The 19765-nt window shown below is 39.9% G+C and overlaps 1 protein-coding gene across 6 annotated transcripts in view; it reads left to right on the top strand.

Annotated features, from left to right (window-relative positions):
- The window catches only part of LOC137802695 (neurexin-2-like), a 107218-nt gene that overhangs the window by 40058 nt on the left and 47395 nt on the right, over positions 1 to 19765 (top strand). For 4 of the 6 annotated variants that reach the window (XM_068600754.1, XM_068600756.1, XM_068600751.1 and 1 more), the window contains 9 exons: positions 1301 to 1730; positions 2394 to 2777; positions 3628 to 3831; positions 6697 to 6723; positions 10638 to 10757; positions 10885 to 11266; positions 12186 to 12376; positions 12829 to 13002; positions 14238 to 14357. In XM_068600754.1, the coding sequence (XP_068456855.1) occupies positions 1301 to 1730; positions 2394 to 2777; positions 3628 to 3831; positions 6697 to 6723; positions 10638 to 10757; positions 10885 to 11266; positions 12186 to 12376; positions 12829 to 13002; positions 14238 to 14357 (2032 nt within the window). The remainder of the gene's footprint in view (positions 1 to 1300; positions 1731 to 2393; positions 2778 to 3627; positions 3832 to 6696; positions 6724 to 10637; positions 10758 to 10884; positions 11267 to 12185; positions 12377 to 12828; positions 13003 to 14237; positions 14358 to 19765) is intronic. The other 2 variants (XM_068600757.1, XM_068600753.1) reach the window with 1 other exon arrangement.

Below are 19765 nucleotides of genomic sequence, written 5' to 3'. Positions count from 1 at the left end.
CACACTGTTCCGCTTTGGATAAGTGTCTTGATTGACTGTCTCCCCATTTAAAAATTGCCTGTTACACTCCTTTTTCGATGGTCAGTTTTGCCATCTGATTTCACTGTTTAATTTGCCTCACTCAGGCAGTGTGAAGTGTGATATTGGCTTAAATTGCCTCTCAGCTCTGCTGTTAGTCCTCGGTGCAGTGTGGTGTGTCACCTCAGGCAGGGACTGGTCACAGAGTGATGTGGCAGATAACAGTGGGCTCGGGGTGACTTACAACTGATACAAAATGAGACAAGGGTTGCTGTTTCCTGCTGTGCATATTGATGAACCCAGAATGAAAGTAGAAAACAATACAATAATGGCACAGAGAAACCCACTCAGGCATTATACTGAAGTATGCTTTCAGTATAAACAGGTAGGTGTGTATGCCGTGGAAGTAGATATCTTCAAAAAGGCTTTTGTATGGCTTCCCGTTTCCTGTGATTGATCTGAATTTTTAAATAAATAGCCAGACCTTCCTCAAAGACAGAAGGAGGTCTGTTGTGTGTTCACGTCAGTGTATTATCAGATTTGTTTCACCACTTGTTCAGCTGTATCTGCATTGTGAGCTTTGCAGTGTTTGTTGAGTTTGTGTCTTTTTACATCTACAAAATTTACCTATTTAAATACTGGATTGTGTGTTGAGCCTCTCTCCCACCCACCATCTCTGCTTGGACTTGATCTCTCCCAGTTTCACTTAGTGTAAGCACATATAATTATTTGCCATTGTGTAGGTGCTTTGACTGTGATTCCTCCTCTTCGAATGTAAGATTATTTTACCGTCAGACCCATTGTGCGTTCCTTCGTGACTCAGCTAAATGTCTAAAATGTAAATCTTTACATTTGCATCCACATCTAAATGCATTTCCCGATGTCAAAAGCATTTCAGCTCATGCTGCCCTTTTGTCTGTGTTTGAGTAGCTGTAAAATACAATGTGTTCAGTTCTACATTCTCTCACAACCTCCGCATGGACTCACAGCACGAGTCAGGAGCAATCTCAGCGATATGTGATTATTTTTTCAAGTGCTTCTACATCTGTTTAATTAAAGGTGCCAGTTTATTGGACAGAACTCTGGAAATGAAATTGTCAGGACATTGTATATCTAAGCTCTGAGTTCAGGGATGATTCACCATCTTCAGCTGCATGTCCTCGTGAATGCTGCTGTGTTATATTGATTCTAATATTTATTGATGAGTCAAATTCAGCCTTTGCACGGAATTTATTGCTCTCTCCAGCTGTCATCTCACCACGACATCTCTCTTAATCATTAGGTGGTCTACAAGAATAATGAGTTTAGACTGGATCTGTCACGACTGGCTGAACAGCAAGACCCGAAGATTAGTATCCATGGTGACCTGAAATTCAGCTGCGAGGATGTGGAAGCCCTGGAGCCGGTCACCTTCGACACACCGTCTGCCTACCTGACATTGCCCAGGTGGAACACAAAAAAGACGGGCGCCATATCTTTTGACTTCCGCACCACAGAGCCCATCGGCCTGCTGCTGTTCAGCCATGGCAGTCTGCAGGGCACGCAGCCGGACAAGAAGCCCAGGGCCGACTTCTTCGCCATAGAGCTGCTGGATGGATTCCTTTACCTGGTCATGGATATGGGCTCCGGCAGCATCAAGATGAAAGCCAGTAACAAGAGGCTCGATAATGGAGAGTGGTGCCATGTGGACTTCCAGAGGCGAGGGCGAAACGGTAAGAGAATTGTATTTGTGAAGGCAGGGGAAGCCTTCTGTCTGCTTCTGTTACTGTGTTTCTCCAGATTTAGCTGTGGAGCAGGGCTGTGAAACCTCCATATGCCAGCTTGGATTCAGTCACATCGGCGCGCTCTTGCTTTTTATTCACCACACTGAAACATGCATGCATATTAGGTTTTAATTACAATGATATTTGCAGATGCTATAATCTATGTATGACATTTTGAAATCTGTGTTAACCTATTTCACAAGTGGCCAATTATTCAGTCACCTACCTCAAATTGGGCCTTATTAGTACAATCCAAATGTGGGCCTTATTAGTAGAAGCCAAAATACACACAGTTCCTTCTATTTCTTCCTCCACATTCATTTAAATATATTCCTTCTCAAGCAGGCTAATATGACACAGCAGATTTCTTCACTTTTCCAGAGCAATTTTTAGTTTCAGCTCCTGCTTTTATCATAAAATCACCTCCCAAGGACTGACAGTACAGTTTCTTAATCCACACTCTTTAAAAAAAAAAAAAAAGGCAGGGACTTATGCCCACTTTCTCACAGTTTGTTCTCACTTCTCACTGAGCACAGCCCACACACACCTGTCTTAATTTTCTGCAACAAAAACATTGTGTAAGTACAAATTGACTCACTGCCCACCCTACAGGTTTCATCTCTGTGAACAGCAAAAGCGTCCCCTTCTCTGCTAATGAAGGCAGTGAGATCCTTGACCTCGATGGGGAAATGTATCTTGGAGGTTTACCAGAGGATCGGCAAGCCCTCATGCTCCCCCCTGAGGTGTGGACCGCCTCCCTCGGCCTCGGCTACGTGGGCTGTGTGAGGGACCTCTTTATCGACGGACAGAGCCGTAACCTGTGGAGGCTGGCGGAGGTTCAGAGCGCCACAGGTGTCAGCAGCTTCTGCACCAGAGAGACTCATGTCAGGTGTGCCAGAGACACCTGTGCCAATGGCGGACACTGCAGAGAGGGGTGGAACCGCCATATTTGTGACTGCAATGGTACTGGCTACCTAGGTCCCAGCTGTGAGAAAGGTAAGAGCTTCTGAGACTGATGTTAGTGGATGGGGAGGAGAAGAGATTTCAACATGCTGCTGCAAAGCTTTTATCACATTTTGGCTGGTATTTTATTTATTACCTCAGTGTTGTAGTGGCTGGAAAGTGCCTTAATGCTTCAGGCCTCAAAAAAACAGCTATAATTTAATTTGCAACTGCAGTATGATCATCTACATACTGTACAATGACATACCTATTCAAATAAGATTTGAGTGCTCTCAACTGAAAGTAGCCCTATAAGTAGCCCTTCAGTATGTGTGTGTGTGTGTATATATATATATATATATATATATATATATATATATATATATATATATATATATATATATAGGAGATAGAGTATGTGTGTATAGTGATTCATTAATGAATTGTCAGTATCATGAGGTTGCCGTTGTGCCAGTGCTATGAGTGCATATTAGAAATGCAGCGCTGCCTCGACAGAGTCATTTGGCCTGAATCACTCTACATTTACCATGCAGATGGCTTTCTCACAGAGAACCCAAATTACGCAGATCCATTGGCTAACAGTAAAAGCTAATAGAATGAGGGATATATGAAAATCCCTCTTGTATTGCACTATGATGCGTATAAATCCTTCAGAAATTTGATTGCAGCTGTAATCTCGCCGCTGTCTCCACATGCTCCAGGCTTTTTCTGCCATCTGGTGTGACTGATGAAAACTGCAATCTAAAATGATATCATGCCATACCGGAGATAAGCTAAAATTCAGGTTTCATTCCATAAATGCCACTTTGTGTTTTTAATGTAGTGGTGTGATTCCCTCTGGGGTTCAATCTCTGCGAACGCGTCTTCTTTCTGAAATCCGTAGAGGCCACCATGGTGAGCTATGACGGAAGCATGTATCTGAAGGTGGTGATGCCAAGGACACTACACACAGAGGCCGAGGATGTGTCCATCCGCTTTATGTCCCAGAGGGCTTTTGGCCTTCTGGTGGCCAGCACCTCTCAGCAGTCAGCGGACACCCTGCGTTTGGAGCTGGACGGAGGCAGAGTGAAACTCACTGTGAACCTGGGTAATGCTGCTGCAGCAAATACGGGAAAATAACACCAGTTGACCTTTGAGGGCGCGTCACCAAGCTGGAGTTCTTATAACATTAGTTTTGTCTCTGACTCTTCCATATTCATCTCCATACACAATAACTACAGTTGCTTAAAAAGATCAGCACAGCATTTGAACCGTTTGCAGAAATGTATTTAGTGCAATTCTATTTAACAAGATAAGTGAGTTACATGATGAATGGTCAGTTTTAAATCAAGGAGAAAACATAAAATCAAAGTGAAAATATAAGGAAATATGGACATATTTAACGGTTTGGGATGTAAGTAAGGACTCTTCTGTTGTCAATAAAAACTTTCCTCATACCAGGAAATAATAAAGTGATGAATCTATGGATAGGATTTTAATAGATACTTTAATCTCTTAAAAAGTGCACCTTTTTACATAAGGGAAAGTTTGATGAGAAGGTTAATTGTACTCTCATTTCGGTCCATTATGTATAGCCCAGCAGAGTTTTAGCTTAGTTTAGCACAAGGACTAGAAACCACTAGACAGAAAGCCTGGCCCTGTCAGATGGCAAGAAATACCACTACCTCCTAAGCTCACTAATTAATGTGTTGCGAGTAAAAACAACAATTCACAGTTTTATAGGGGGTTTATGTGTCAGACTTTTTTTTCTGCCATGCACAGTAACTTCCTGGAGTCTTTACTGTTTCCTGGCACCCACTCAGAGCCAAGAAAAAGTCCAATACACCACCCCTGTGAAACAGAATATGGTTCTATTAGCTGCAACAATGTGTGATCTTCTCCACCCGCAAACAGAAATAGCGTAAAATAAATCTTTTTCTTTCAGTCATCCAAGGGTTTACGTTGATGTTTTGTTTAAATAATAGCCTTTGCGTCTTAACCACTAAACCACCAAGAAACGCAGACAGCACACCAGTAGTACAATTATTCGGGAAGCCCCAAGATGTTTCTTTCTATAAAGTAAGAATTATCACCAAAATGTATCAACATATGAGTACAAAACTCTTTTCATTAAAGGATCTTTAAAAACAATTTAAAGAAGTCATTTTTCAATCCAAATAGCTATGAAAAACAAGAGATTCAAGAGTCTTTATAAACAACTGTAGGTGTGTATGCATGTTCTGCTCTTCTCTTCTCTCCTTTTCTCCGTGGTTCTCTCGCTCCCTCTCTCTCCCTCTCTCTTCCTCTCTCTCTTCGTGTTTCTCTCGCTCCCTTTCTGTGTGTTTCTCTCTCCCTCTCTCCGTGTTTCTCTCTTCCTCTCTCCCTCTCTCTCTCTCTCTGTCTTTCTTGCTCTCTCCCACTGTTTCTTTCTGTGTTTCTGCCTTCCTCTTTCTCTCTCCCTCTCCCTCTCTCGCTCTCAACCTCTCTCTCAGTTCATCCAATGGTCAGGTCTCATCTGACCGTCTCGGCTCTTTCAGCCCTTCAATGGCTTGTCTGCAGTTCAAGGAGAAGGCAGTCAGAGACCAGATCCGCCATTACTCTTACCATCACACCATTGATGTGACCGTAGTAGTTCCCTCCCCTCACATTTACTGGCCTGTCCAGTTTAGAGTCGCTTCACTGAACAGAGGGTGCCAGTGATGGCCACACACGTTCTCTCTCTCAGACACATGCACACACTTGCAGCAGAAAGTCACTCTGGTCTCTGGTTGTCTGTATCCACTGCTCTGTGATGGTTGACAGCTTGAGAGCACGCCTCAGCCACATGACTTACACCAATATATTCATGTGCAGTTGGATGAATTGGTTTCATTATTCAGAACATGGAAATGAGGAGTGGGTGAATCAACGATGAGGGAAAAAAATGTAAATATTGCAGATGTATTTAGAAGGTTTTAGCTGTAGTAAAAAAAAAAAAAAAAACATCATATTTGGGCTGGTGTCATTATTTTACTGGTGTAACGTCAATGGTGGCTGCAGGTTGTGCAAATCGCCCCTTTCCTTTGTATTTAACTCAAATATAGAAAATATATTACCAATAACCTGCAGAAACAGCAAGAGACTGCTGTAGCTGCATTTTGAGTTTACGCGTGAAGACAGATCAAGGTTTGGGCTTTTAAGCAGAGGTGCATTAGTAGAAGACTACATACCCCTCAGACACATCTCACTTACAGTATGAATGCATGCAGGTCGACTTAAACAAATATAATACAGAAGGCGATACTGTACATCTCAAAAACTGAGATGATTAGATCTCACAGGAAAATATATGTATTGCAAATTCTGCATAATCCCAGTAATTGCTCTAATTTGAGTATTGTTCTTTAGCTTGTTCTTTGAAGTAAATTAATTATGATCCTTTGGGTGATAGGCTTTTAGGATGCCTTATCCGCTTTCAAAAAATCCAATCCAAAATACCAAAATGCCAGCACAGGTTCCAATTTTTGTTATCTGCTTCAGACGATTTAGCTCACAGCAGCGCATGTTTGCTGTATTACCCAAGAGCTTGTGTCAGTAATCAGTCGAAATATCTGAAACAAGTAAACTCCTTTGCAGACGCCTGAACGTAAGCAGCCATATCCGAGCCCATACCGACACTAAAAATACTACTGGTGCACCTCCACTTTTACGGTCAATAAAACTCTTATTGATCCCAACTTTGATCTGATCTATTGTTCTACCAGAACCAGACACATGCTGAGGTTTTTCCTTTTCCTCACAATTCCTTTTTCTAATGTCACTCACACAAAAGGGAGGAAAGTGGCGGTTTAGACTCTCGAGCCTGTCCCCGGATGGTGGCTCTGAAAAGCACTGAACTTTCTGCAGAATGTACCTTGAAGGATGTGAAATATTCTCCTCTTTTGTGCTGTTCTTTTTTCTTTTAACCTCACCATCTCACTCTCTCTCTCACCAGATTGTATCAGGATAGACTGTAATCTCAGTAAGTGTTTCCTATGATTATTAACTGTACCATGATTAAGAGAACATGCACTGTGGTATAATCATATGCCTCCTGCTCTATTCCATGGTGAAACAAAACATTTTTCTTTTTTTTCTGCCCCACAATGCCCCCTTGTTTACTGGTGCTATTATACAACAAAGATAAGAACAAGCGTGAGACCTCATTGTGCGTTTGCATATAATTGCTATTTGTTGGCTCTTCAATCATGAACATTTTATCAACAATTTAAATGACACATTTTGTCATTAATATATAATGATATTGTAATTGAATGTAGCTCGAATTGACATACAGTAGCCTGCTATTGTACTGCCAATGAGCTTGTCATTAATTTGCTTGTGACTAATTTGCTCACATATCTGATAATTGGGAACGGTTCAACTACAATCAGTAAATATCTGCAGAGAGAAAAACAACACTCAGTCTCAGTTTAGAGAAAACAGAATTGTTTTATTGAGTAATCCCACTGTGTTGGCAGAGCTGATCTGCATTTAAGGGTCAGCCTGATATCTGATCAAAAGATGAGTGCCAAGCAGAAATGTTTTTGCTTTATGTTTTTGCAGCCTTTTGATTCCAGTACAGTTCATGGTGTTGAACATATTCTTTTATATGTAAATTAAATGACCAGATTCAGTCAGTTCCTCGTGGGAACATTTTAATACATATTCTAACTTACTCCTTTATCAACAAACACATCTAATCTTGCTTTGTTTCACCCCAAAGATAATTGTAAAAGGCATCCTAGACCATATGTTCTATAAAATAAATGTAAAAATTACCGAGAAATATGACAGCAAATCGTCAAATACGTTGTCTTGAGCCATAGGGTATTCAAAGGCAGATGAATGCCAAAGGATGCCTTTGTGTCAACAGAATAGATTTTGTGGTATTCTCTCGTCTTGTGACATGGAATGGTACTTTAGGGTTGTCCCGCGATGATTTATGATGTAGATTGTCACGCTCACCTGATAGTGAGAGACAGGCAATTTAAGTTTTGGATCAGACTACAGTAGAGGGATAAAAGCTATTGGCTGTGGAGAGGTGAACAGCTTTCCGATATAGATCATCCATTACAGAGGAGGCTTACGAATGCTTATACAAGTTAGCACTATAATCATGTGCTGGCTAAAAGCTTGTTTCCAGCCCTCATGTATGAATAATTTCTGGATTCAACTGTCAATGTTCAATTTGCAACATAAATATGAGTCATTCTACTTTATTGTGTATAACATATTATATACAACGAATCAATGATCTGCATTCTGTACTATGTTGTCTCATGTCTATCTATTGACCTTAGATGTTGATGTAATAGCTACAGTACAAGGGGACACTTTAACTGTTACAACAGAATTATGGCACGAACAGTATGTGAGCCGATAAGCAACAGTCCTTTTTATTGAACAGATGACTTTTTTTTTCTCTGATCGAGGTAAGTATTGTGTGTGCATTCTCGAGTGTGTGTGTGTGGATGGTTGGAAACCAGTGGTGCATGTACGGTCCCTTTAACCAGTTCAGTGACCCACCTGCAGGAGAGCAATTTAAAGTAATTTTTAAATGGTTCATTACACCCAATAGAAATAAAAAATATGCCTAAAAATACTTATGGAAATAGTAAAGTGAAAATATTGAATGTGGCTATTTAAAGGGGGTTGTGTATGTCCTTTATCACCTTAGCTATCTGCCTAATAAATTGTATTCTCTACCAGCAGATGGCAATGTACCATCATGCACTGTCCACAGTTTATATGCAGTGTATGTGCATCTCTTTGTGTGCAAAATGAACCATCATCTTGATCAATTATACTCCTTGTATGCTACACTAGTAACCTGTGGCAATGTGTTTATGGATGGCTTATTAATGGATTTTATAGCTGATAACAGAAAATGGAACCTACATTATTTAAATGATCATCTTTTAGTGAGCGCTACCATTGAGGATCATCAGAGTTTCCATCATGGAAGATGTTGTTGCTTTGACTGCCTTTAAGGATGCTCTTACAACTGGATTCAGATTTCACAGTTGAAGGATCTTGCGAGTGTAGCTTCAGAGAGACAGCTCATCTCCAGCAGCTGCTTGTAAGCTGTCAGTGGGAGGGGAAATTGTTGTAAGAACAAATGTTGCTGCAATGCATTTGATTAATCCGCCGGAATATGGGGAATAATGGTACACAACACACTTTTGAAAAGAAGCATTTGTTCTACAAAATTACAGAATTACCATGACGTGCTTTGATTACCATGCACTTCCCACGTTCAAAGTCTCGGCTCACTCATAATGCTGACCTGTATAACTGCTCCATGCCTTTGAAGTTATCCTTGTTTGAAAATATGAATCAAATTCAATTTTAACTGAGGATCAAACTGGACGAAATAGACCCTTTACATTTGCAGCTTGCTCTAGAGCCTCTGGAAGTTTGTGAAGCAAAGGCACTTTGATAGGGGCCCACATTTCAAAGGCTTTACAGTCAGATGTCTGTGTGAAAACATATTTTATTCCAGTCCTTTTACTCCCCACTAAGGTGTCAGAGGTAGATTACTACCACTGATATGAAATACAGGCCGCACAGCCAGTTTTATTATGAGTGCTTCATTTTTATTTACTGAGACAAAATTCTTTATGACCTCACTTTCAAATTAAACTACACCAACAAATAACACTGTAGAAATGATAGTAAATGTTTTATTAATTTAGAATCCATGCAGCTGAGCCATCGATATCGTCTTTCTTATTCCACATGTCTTCATACATTACTCACAATGCGACTAGGCCGCTGACAGTTCGGTCGGAGATTGAGGTGTGTTATGAAAGTAGCCTCGAGCCGCTTCTCAAGCCGCGGGCTACGAAGATTTGGTCACTTTGCCCCATTATCCAGCATCCAGCAATCCACGATCATCTTTCATTACAGCACATCTGGTTTGCATCTCTGTTTTCATTATGGAGATTTACAAGATAAACATTTCTGTGTGTGTGTTGTGTGACATTATTCCAGCAAGTGGTTTGTTTTTTCCATTTAGAGGGAACAGGATTTGATGTGATTGATCTGTCTGGCGGGCACAGTCAATATTCAGCAGGTGGATTGTGGTATCATGCGGTGTGCTGTAAAGAGACTTGATATGCAGCGTTCAACAAAGTCTCCAGTCACAGTTTTATTTCCCTCAGGATGAAACAGTGCAGTGTTCAGAAACCAGTTGATGTTTTCCATTTATTGCCCTCTGTACGTCCCCTGTAATTCTCCTACACCCTGAGCTCAATTAGACAGACAAACCCCTAAAGGCGCAGTCAGCTTAGGCATGGCCAATTAGTTTCCCAAGCGATGTCAGAACTCCTTTGAACTGCCGTGTCGGCCTGTTGCATAGGCACTGATTCGGGATGACGGTGCTGCAGCGGCAAGCTTCTGCACTGTGACCTATTTTGAAACCAGCGAGAAAGGCAGAAGATAGTGTAGACATCTTAAACTTAAAGCTATATGTTTGAGCCCAGTCTCGAGATAATATCTTTTTTACCCCAGATGACATCTCTCAAACTACCCTTTCAAGAGAAAGCATGCATTAAACTATTGCAGTGTATAAATCATCGTACACATGTTGGCTAGTCAACCTGCAGAGCAGGAGCTGCTACTGCAGTTTCTTTGTTTCATGTTTCCTTTAACTGTGTATTGAGTAAGTGCAAAGTATTGGTTGCAGGTGAAAGTTGACGTCTGTGTGTGTGTGTGTGTGTGTGTGTGTGTGTGTGTGTGTGTGTGTGTGTGTGTGTGTGTGGGTGGGTGGTTTTGGAAGTGAATGAATGTATTGACAAAGAGAGAGAGAAGAGAAGAGAAAAGCTTCATGTGGAAAGGGTGTATACTGAGCTGATGTGGTATGATTGTCACTTGATGCTTTCCTCCTCTTAGGTAAGGGACCAGAGGTACTCCTGGTAGGCGAGAAGCTGAATGACAATGAGTGGCACACAGTGAAGGTGGTGCGGCGTGGGAAGAATTTGCAACTCTCTGTGGATAATGTGACAGTGGAAGGTATATAGTAGGAATAAAGAAGCTTGCAAAGGACAATGTTTACATTTAGTATGTGTTGGTAGATGTTTACATTCAGTACATGTATTAAAAGCTATTTGAAATCTAAGTTGCTTTCTTTGTTCCTTAGGCCACATGTCGGGCGCCCACACCCGTCTGGAATTCAGCAACATTGAAACAGGGATCATGACCGAGCGGCGTTTCATCTCTGTGATGCCTTCCAACTTTATCGGCCATCTGCAAGCTCTCTCCTTTAATGGGATGCTCTATCTGGACCAGTGCAAGAACGGAGACATCTCCTACTGCGAGCTGAATGCTCGATTTGGCATGAGGCATATTGTGGCCAATCCTGTAACCTTTCTAGCGCAAGCCAGCTACTTGGCCTTCTCCACCTTGCAGGCCTACGCCTCTATGCACCTTTTCTTCCAGTTCAAAACCACTAGTCCTGACGGCCTGATACTTTACAACTCTGGAGATGGCAGTGACTTCATTGTGGTGGAGCTGGTCAAAGGGTAAGCGCAGCAGTGTTTGGACTGAGGTGTAATCTGCATTCAGGGCTTGGCTGAAGAAAGATAGAAGGGTCTATTTAGGACAGGAACTAACTATATATATATATATATATATATATATATATATATATATATATATATATATATATATATATATATATATATATATATATGCCTACTTGTGTACTTAATAAAGCTGAAGGCACATGAAGAGTGCTTTTTTTTACTTTTCTTCTTTCTTGGGCACAGAATGACTCAATGATGATTAATATATTGATAGCGAGACACAATAGAGCTTTACAATCATGTGCTCATCATGAACAATTGTGTTAAAGGGAGAGAAGCAGATAGAGGAAGTGTGAGCGCATAAACAGAAACTGCCATTACCACAGTACTGGTGTCATTCTCACACTCAGACCTACTCAAGCACATTTGGCTACAAATATGTTCCGAATGTTTTATTCATTGTAGATAATTTCTGTTCCAGAGAGAATAGGAAACGGAACATTGAAGCAACAATTGCAGCTTCCCACTGTCAAACCTTGCACAGACTCTCTCCCAGTAAGCAATTAGTCAGCAGGAGGCCTTGTTCAGCTCTGCAGCCTGCAGCAGTAGTTCACACAGACAATACAGACGAAAAATGGCTTCCAACACTTCTGTCAGAGTTTTCAGGCTGCTCAATGTATTGTGTGAAGTGTGAAGCAGCTTTGTCATAGATGTTGCTTGAATTTAAGAAGATTTTTTTTTTTAAACTATCAACAGCCCCCTGGTTGGTTTTATCCCAAAACAGACTGGTAGACAGCAGTGCACACAACGGCATGGCTAGCATAGTTAGAAGCATAATCCCAGAACAGCATATGGTATCTGGAGAAATGATACTACATGAGAAATACTGAATGTAAACATCTGCATTGTCCTGTAGGTACATCCATTATGTTTTTGACTTGGGAAATGGGCCGTCGCTAATGAAGGGAAACTCTGACAAGCAACTTAATGACAACCAGTGGCACAATGTGGTTATCTCCCGCGACAACAACAATGTGCACATCCTGAAGATTGATTCTCGCACTGTCACCCAACACGCCAATGGAGCCCGCAACCTGGATTTAAAAGGTAATTTATCTGAACAATTGTTTATAAGAGGACACAGAAAGTGTGTGCCACTACAACCACAAGAAATCCTTAAGGATGCAACCATAACGGGCAACCCCAAATATTTCAGTTTCCTGCTGCAGAATGTGAGAATAGGCTCACTCACACAAAGGAAATTACATGATTCTCCTGGCGGAGAAAAAAAAAAAGATTTGCTTTTCATAGTGGATATCAATTTTCTTTTGTTTTATTCAAACATAGAATACATTCTGTAGCTTAACTCTTTAAAGGCTCAATCAACTTTCTTTCACTTCCACGTGTTTAGCATGCACCAACAGCTAAAGTAAAAAAAAGAGGGCCTATTTATTAATTTACTAATTATTTTGAATCCATTTCCATGTGCACTGTCTGTGTTGCCAGCCAATGATTTAAGGCAGACACCAACATATCCCCGGCTGTGATTTTCCCCACAGGGGAGCTCTACGTTGGTGGCGTTGGGAAGAGCATGTACAGCAGCCTGCCCAGGTTAATAGCATCCCGGGAAGGATACCAGGGCTGCCTGGCATCCGTAGACTTGAACGGGAGACTCCCTGACCTATTGGCTGACGCCCTTCACAAGGTGGGAGAGGTGGAGCACGGCTGTGGAGGTGAGGCTGGCAACACACTGGGAGGTCTGAAACGCCTGTGAATCATTCCTGTAATCCGATGTCCTAGTATCAGAGCCAGAGGAACTCAGAGGGTCTGCTCACAGAAAGCTAATCACACCACATTTGTTATGCTGTTTAACAGCTTTTTTAAATGTATGATTAATAATCTCCACGGGTAGCCATTGCTGTTACAGGAAACATTGCACAGGTTATGACAGAGTAGTTACATAAGTCTACCCATCCAGTTGTGTTGAGGGTGACACTTGCGTAAAGGTTATGGAGTCTGCAAAACCTTCATTGGTCTTCTTGTGTGGAGCCTGAGTCGGTGAGGAGATTTGACAACCAGTAGATGGTTGTTGCCTTATAGCAGTCATGGGGAAATAAAATAAACCATTAATCCTTCTCTTCAATGTGATTGTGCACAGCATTTTACTGTTTTAAATGTTTAAATGAGATGGTCACAGGGACTCAAACAAAGTCAGACGGACAGACAGTTCATCACATTTCCTTTTGATCTTTGTGAAGCTAAGCTTTTTTGTTATACTCGCGCTTGGTGTCGTAGTGCGAGCTTCCTTAGAGGCAAGATCAAAGCATGAAGAGAGCCATTTATACTTTATACTCTCTGCATTATTCTCCGAAACGCCAGAGGGCGTACAAACAATATGAACTGTGAAGAATCAAAAAGACAAAGAGTGTAACCAGATATGCCCATAGACTGAAGGTGTAACTGGCAGAAAGCCATAAACACAACTTCCACAAGGCTGAGCATCAACTCTAAACTCATATCTCATATTGATGGACAACTTTATTGCTTTTGTACAAGCCCTATAAAGAAAGATGTCAAGTATTAAATGCATTAAAAAGAACACAGGTTGAATATCCTGTAAAACATTTGATTTGGATGACAAAATATATACTCAAATGAAGCATTTTAAGACCTCTTGTCTTTATTGCATCGCAAAACAAACTGGCCTATTTTGTGTAAACCCGAGACTTAAACATAATTATTCTTAATTGTCTTGTTTAATTAGCTGAACCTCTTTTTCTGGAGCTTGTAGATTTCAATAAATAAAATCACTTCACATTAATATTTTCTGGTAAAAGATGAATATCTGTAGACTTATTGTGCATTAATGACTGGCAAAGTACAACCTATGTATTCCTTTTGGGTAGTAGTGAAGATGCATAAATAAACTAGAGAAACACCTGGTAAATCTGCTGTCAACACCCTTTAGGTCCAAGCACCACCTGCACAGAGGACTCCTGCCACCACCAGGGAGTGTGTCTGCAGCTGTGGGAGGGCTTCTCATGTGACTGCACCATGACCACTTACGGGGGGCCATTCTGCAGTGACCGTAAGTGCAGATGTATTACGCATGATTGGCTTGAATTGTGAGGAAGTATTGTATTGAATAATTATGATAATGATCAGATACCACAATGAGTTGATTGGTTGACAATTGCAAATATCTGGAAACTATAAATTTCTTCATGAAGAATATTCAGTCAGACAACATATGTCATTGTGGATGAACAATAGTTGTGCACTCTCAGAGCCACTTAATGTGGGTTTTTGGGCTGATTTGTGTTGGTAACAGGTTTGTCATGCCTGTCGAGGGAAACACTGTATCACCAAAATTCAAAGAAATGTGTTTTTCTTATATCACTCAGTGGTTTCAAACGTTTTTGAATTCCAAAATTATACGTGTGGCTTCTCCTGTCGATAATATTTGTTTTTTGTGATAATTTAAATTTTAGAGTTAAAGAAAAAAAAACTTTCTGTTTGCATTAATTAGTTGGTGGGCTCTCATTTACATGCAGACATACAGAACACACCAGTGACATAGCTTTGACAACAGCAGGAGCACATGGGATGCTCTTTGTGATCGATTGTCCATTTTAAGCAAATTTATAGGTTCTGCAAGTAAATTTTGTCACTGTATTTAAATGAACTGCTGCCTTGAGGCGAGGAAATCAATCGAGAGACTTGTGGTATGCTTCGGAACATGATCGAAAGTGGTGAATGTATAAGTGATTTGTAGTCAATGGGTAAAGCGTGCATAAATACTCCTAATGTACAATTATAATTATGAAAAACATAAAGGATTGGTCACTCTTCACACATATATCTTGGCTTTTCTATTCTATCAACAAAATCCCGCAAAGTGGGAGTGATGCATATGGCACACTGTTCATTGTCAGACATCACACCACATAAACTGTTCAATAAAAACATTCACATATATTATGCATGCATGTAAATACATGGTGATGTATTGCAATTGGACTTAATGAATCAATTACACGCTAGTTGCACATGACACATTGATAGCACCACATTTCAAAAACCTCCTGTCTCATTGTTGCTGCCTCCGCCATAAAGAGCGCTCTCTGTCCATAGAAAATAGATCCGACTTTTACCAGAAGCTTTTCATACTTATAATAGCAGGAGATTAACATTAAGCTTATTGGTCCAGTGGTCACGCCGAGTTAAGCGTCATTTGCTGCAGAGTCATTTAGAGTAACTGCAAGAATTGTGCCTTTGTGGTAATCGTTATTGAAATGTACTGTTATGCAGTATTGTTTTAGGATAGAAAGGGACATTACACTCTGTAGGGCGGGGGGGGGGGGGGGGGACTATTTCAGGATAATTTGATAGTAATTCTGTGTAAGAAAGACATGTTTGCGTGAAAGAAATATCTGGCATTCACTGTATTTTTACTCTGGAGGAGCATTTATTTTAGGAAAATGCCACGCATAATTGATATTATAAGCACATGTATTTGGTTCTTCGCACTGATTACAGTTTTGAGTTACAGTCTAATTATATAGGGTAGGAAGCTAACACACAAAAAATCAACTACTTTCTCAAGTCGATGTCCAGTACTTATTTACATGCTGGCAGTTATCTAATTTAGCTTGATATCAAAGAGCCGCGTACTTCCTCCTTTTGTTTCAGCAAGTTGTCTCATTAATCTGCTTGCTTCCGGTGTTTTGCGAACTTAAACACAGAGCCAAATGTGCTTGCTCCTGTAATGTATTGATCGAACCTGAGAATCAATAGTGTGTCCTCTGTAGTCTTTATCTGTTACATCAATTACTGTCCCTAGACTATGCACCCGGGTAAAATGTATATTATGGTGTTCAAGCTGCTTTTTGCAAGGGAAGAATGTAGACGGCACGATACAATTACAATTTCAGAGAACAACTTGGTTGGTGGCTATTTATAATTATTCCAATAAAAACTAAAAATCTAATTCTAACTTTTTGATTTCCTTGTTAAAATTCATGGATGAAAACTTAAAAAAAAGTCCTGGACTATTCAAAGGATTGTTTTTTAATTTGTATTTCTTAAAACTTGCTCCTTTTCAAAAAAAATATGTTTTTAGTCAACGTAATTGAAGATGCATTTTAGTTCTGGGGGAACGTAATTTGTAGGAGACAAAGTTGCTTTTTTTACGCTATCTATGTTTATTTCCATGAAGATAATAGTTCTTGTCGGCCATGTTTTGTCAAAAGAAAGCAACAAGAAGAACATCTTGATCATCATTAAACTTGGTAACGTCTTCTCTTGAAAGAGATTGCACGTCAGCATGTTGTTAAAGCCTAAACATATTACATTTTCTATATTTTGTGTAATTTTAGTGAGTTTGATGCACTGAAATTAAAACCGCCTCAGGCTAAACCTTTATAGCAAGCATTGAAAACATGAAGTATGCACATTGATATTTTGTTTCTAGAAACAAGAGGCAAGATCTGGTTGTTTCAAGAATATTAAATACATATTTTGTCCATTTCATAGATGCAAAAGCATCCCTTGTCCCTTTCTGCTACATCTCACTATGTCTTAATTTTAGACAAGAGCTGCCAACGAATCATTCAAATTCATTTTTATGTGCCACAAATGATCTGTGTTCACTTACTGAAAGACTCTACCTTTAAGATGACAGAGCTGCACGAGAGCAGTGCTTTAAAATGCAGTGATCTCCACCTGGGCAATTGTAGGGGAGACACATGGTAGTATTACTGCGTTTACAAGACTAGCGTTGAACAATAAAAGCAAAATAAAACATCAAAAAAAAGAAAAGCAATTTAGTTGCAACATATTTGTTTTTTATTCAGCGTGCGTTCAGGGAAGACTCTCAATCATGCAGGTGGTAAATGGCATTTCTGGCCGATATCAAAGGTCAAACCAATACATCAAGCCAAAGAGGAAATAACAAGCCTAATGCTTCACATTGAGCCATCATCAAAGTCATTAAAACAAACAAGAGTGGGACAGTAATGTGAAAACAAACACATATGTAGGCAGAACAATGGTTTTGTAACCATGCTGCAATCTGCTGCTGAGATTTTCTCGCCAATACTAAAGCCTCAAACATACAATCGTCTCCTCTCACCTCCGTCTCCTTCTCTGTCTGTCTGCCAGTCCAGAAGGTCCGCCAAGTAGTCCAAGAAAAAGAAAAGGGATGATGTGTACTGATTTTTGAAAGTTTAATTATAATCTATCTAATCTAACTATCATAACTATAATCTCATTAAAAACAAAGCAGAAGTCTAGAAGCTCATCAAGCGACCAAGATTCATGAGTTGGTTTCGTGCTGCAGAACATATTTATATTCACATCCAGAAAGCAATTTACCAAGTGCCACAAACATCTGTGCTAATTACCTCCAGGTCATCATTTCATCACCAAAGTCACCCAGATATATAATGATGTTGTGTGCTCAATTGTCAGCGCTTCTTTCTGTAAACATATGGAGGGTGTAATTATTGATTAACCTCTGTAGCTTCAAATTATTATTTTGGTATATTCATTACTTGCTTGTGTATGTGCGCTTGCAGATGTGTACGTTTTAGTGTATTTGTGTAATTATGTAAATATTTCCCAACAAATACCCATACTATACCCCACAACTTCTATTTAACTCATAAAGAAATGACAACTTTAAAATAATGTATTGCATTACATTACATACAACTCCTGATTTTAACTTAATGTGACACAACTGTTACAGAGTTTTTTTCTCTACTAATCCTCTACAGTATGTCCTCGCACCTCAGTCCACAAATGCGCACTCATATTTGACAAACATATGAAATTCCACTTGACATGACTTTACTTCACTAAAGTGCTAGCACCTATCAACTATTTGCAGAGCGGAAGCCACCATCGCCATCAATTTGTAAGTCAACATTTTCTTTGAATTGTTTAATACCCATGGAGGTAAGGCAGACTGTAAATGGAGCCTGTAGCCTCCAGGCATGCAGGCGAGGTACAGTGGTTCAGTACGAGACAGCAGCTGTCTTCCTTTCTTGTTTCATATGGCAGTTAGCAAGCATAATGTCGAGCTTTCATTTTATTTATGTCAGAGCTACAATGTTTTTTTCCTTTCCTTAAAGGAGCTGGATGAAGTTTTGTATTATCAAAGGATTCTTTCTTGTAATACACTTCTTTACACCGTGTCTCCTTCTGTGGGATGTAATAATCATTATCAGAGTCTGTGTTGCCTACAACTCAAACCACTACTGAGTTGTATACAGTTAATTTTGTGTATAATATTTTATATATTTTATTATTTTAAAACTAGTTATATGTATTTATTTTAGTTGTCTTTCCTTTTTCCCGATGTGTTTTGTAAACTAACTTCTTTGCTATCTTATTTCTGTCATTATTTGGAGCTTTCGAAAGAATTAATTAAAAAAGAATCCTAGACTGTAATAATATATCTAGAGGCTTTACCTGTGTGCAGATGATTTGTACAAATGTAGGATACAGTAAACTGTATTTTAGATTTCTCCTCTTAGTTACAAATAAAATACACTTTTTAAAGATGGAAGATCTATAACTAAAACAAGTGTGTGTCTGTAAAGTGTCAACATATGTCAATGTCTTCTGTCGTACCATCGTGCTCAATCGCATTTTACCTTTAACCTTCATTTCAGGTGTCAGGAGTCACTCACAATTAGGAGTGTATCCCAAAGGCCACAAGGATAATCCAGGGTAGAGGTTCAGACTTAATCTGGCGCCCCGGGACCGAGGCTCAAGGAAACATATTGTGTTTCATAACACGGTGGCCTACCCGCAACCTGGGAAAGAGCCATGGGCCCTATAAAGACAATGGTGTGGATCCAGCAGACATGTCTTTACGAGGCCTGCATAATTTACAGTATGGCAACATGAATTATCTCCATTAAAAAAATGGGGCCTTTGTGAGACGCATATGCCTTTTACATTACTTAGATGTAGGGATATGTAAGGATTCATGATTAGGAATTGTTGCCTTTAAAAAGGCAATATTGGGTTTGAAAGAACAAATACGCAAGAGGAAATGGAGGTGGAGGCCAGAACACCCCACAGAGCCATTCATTTCATTGTTCCAACCACGAACATCAAATTAAGCACAGTCCTCACACATTGGTCCATTATTCAAGCTTTTTAAAATCTGTTTTTAGAAATAATAATTATCTAAATTGCTTGAGCCTGTAGATTAAATGTTGAGCAAGTTAGACCCACTGTATTAAAGTCCACTCCATGTGTGCAGGAAATCCTTAAAGAGGGTTTGACCTTTCATTGATTGTATACATGTGTCAGAGAGTTTGAGTCTAAGTTCAAACTGAGCTTGACTTCCTACTTGCTTAGTGTGACATAATGATAGCCCGCTCATTATTACACAACAGCCGGCACTTACTAGCTGCATGAAGAAGTGAATTGTGCTTCTGTCAGCCACTTAAAGCAGTCATGGCAGACATGAAAAGGTCT

The sequence above is a fragment of the Clinocottus analis genome, unplaced genomic scaffold (genome assembly GCF_023055335.1).
Source record: "Clinocottus analis isolate CAN_PGR_092001 unplaced genomic scaffold, fCliAna1.0.p SCAF_5, whole genome shotgun sequence".
Classification (NCBI taxonomy): domain Eukaryota; kingdom Metazoa; phylum Chordata; class Actinopteri; order Perciformes; family Cottidae; genus Clinocottus; species Clinocottus analis.
Note: the sequence above shows the minus strand (reverse complement) of the source record. Positions and strands in the feature narration are given on the sequence as shown.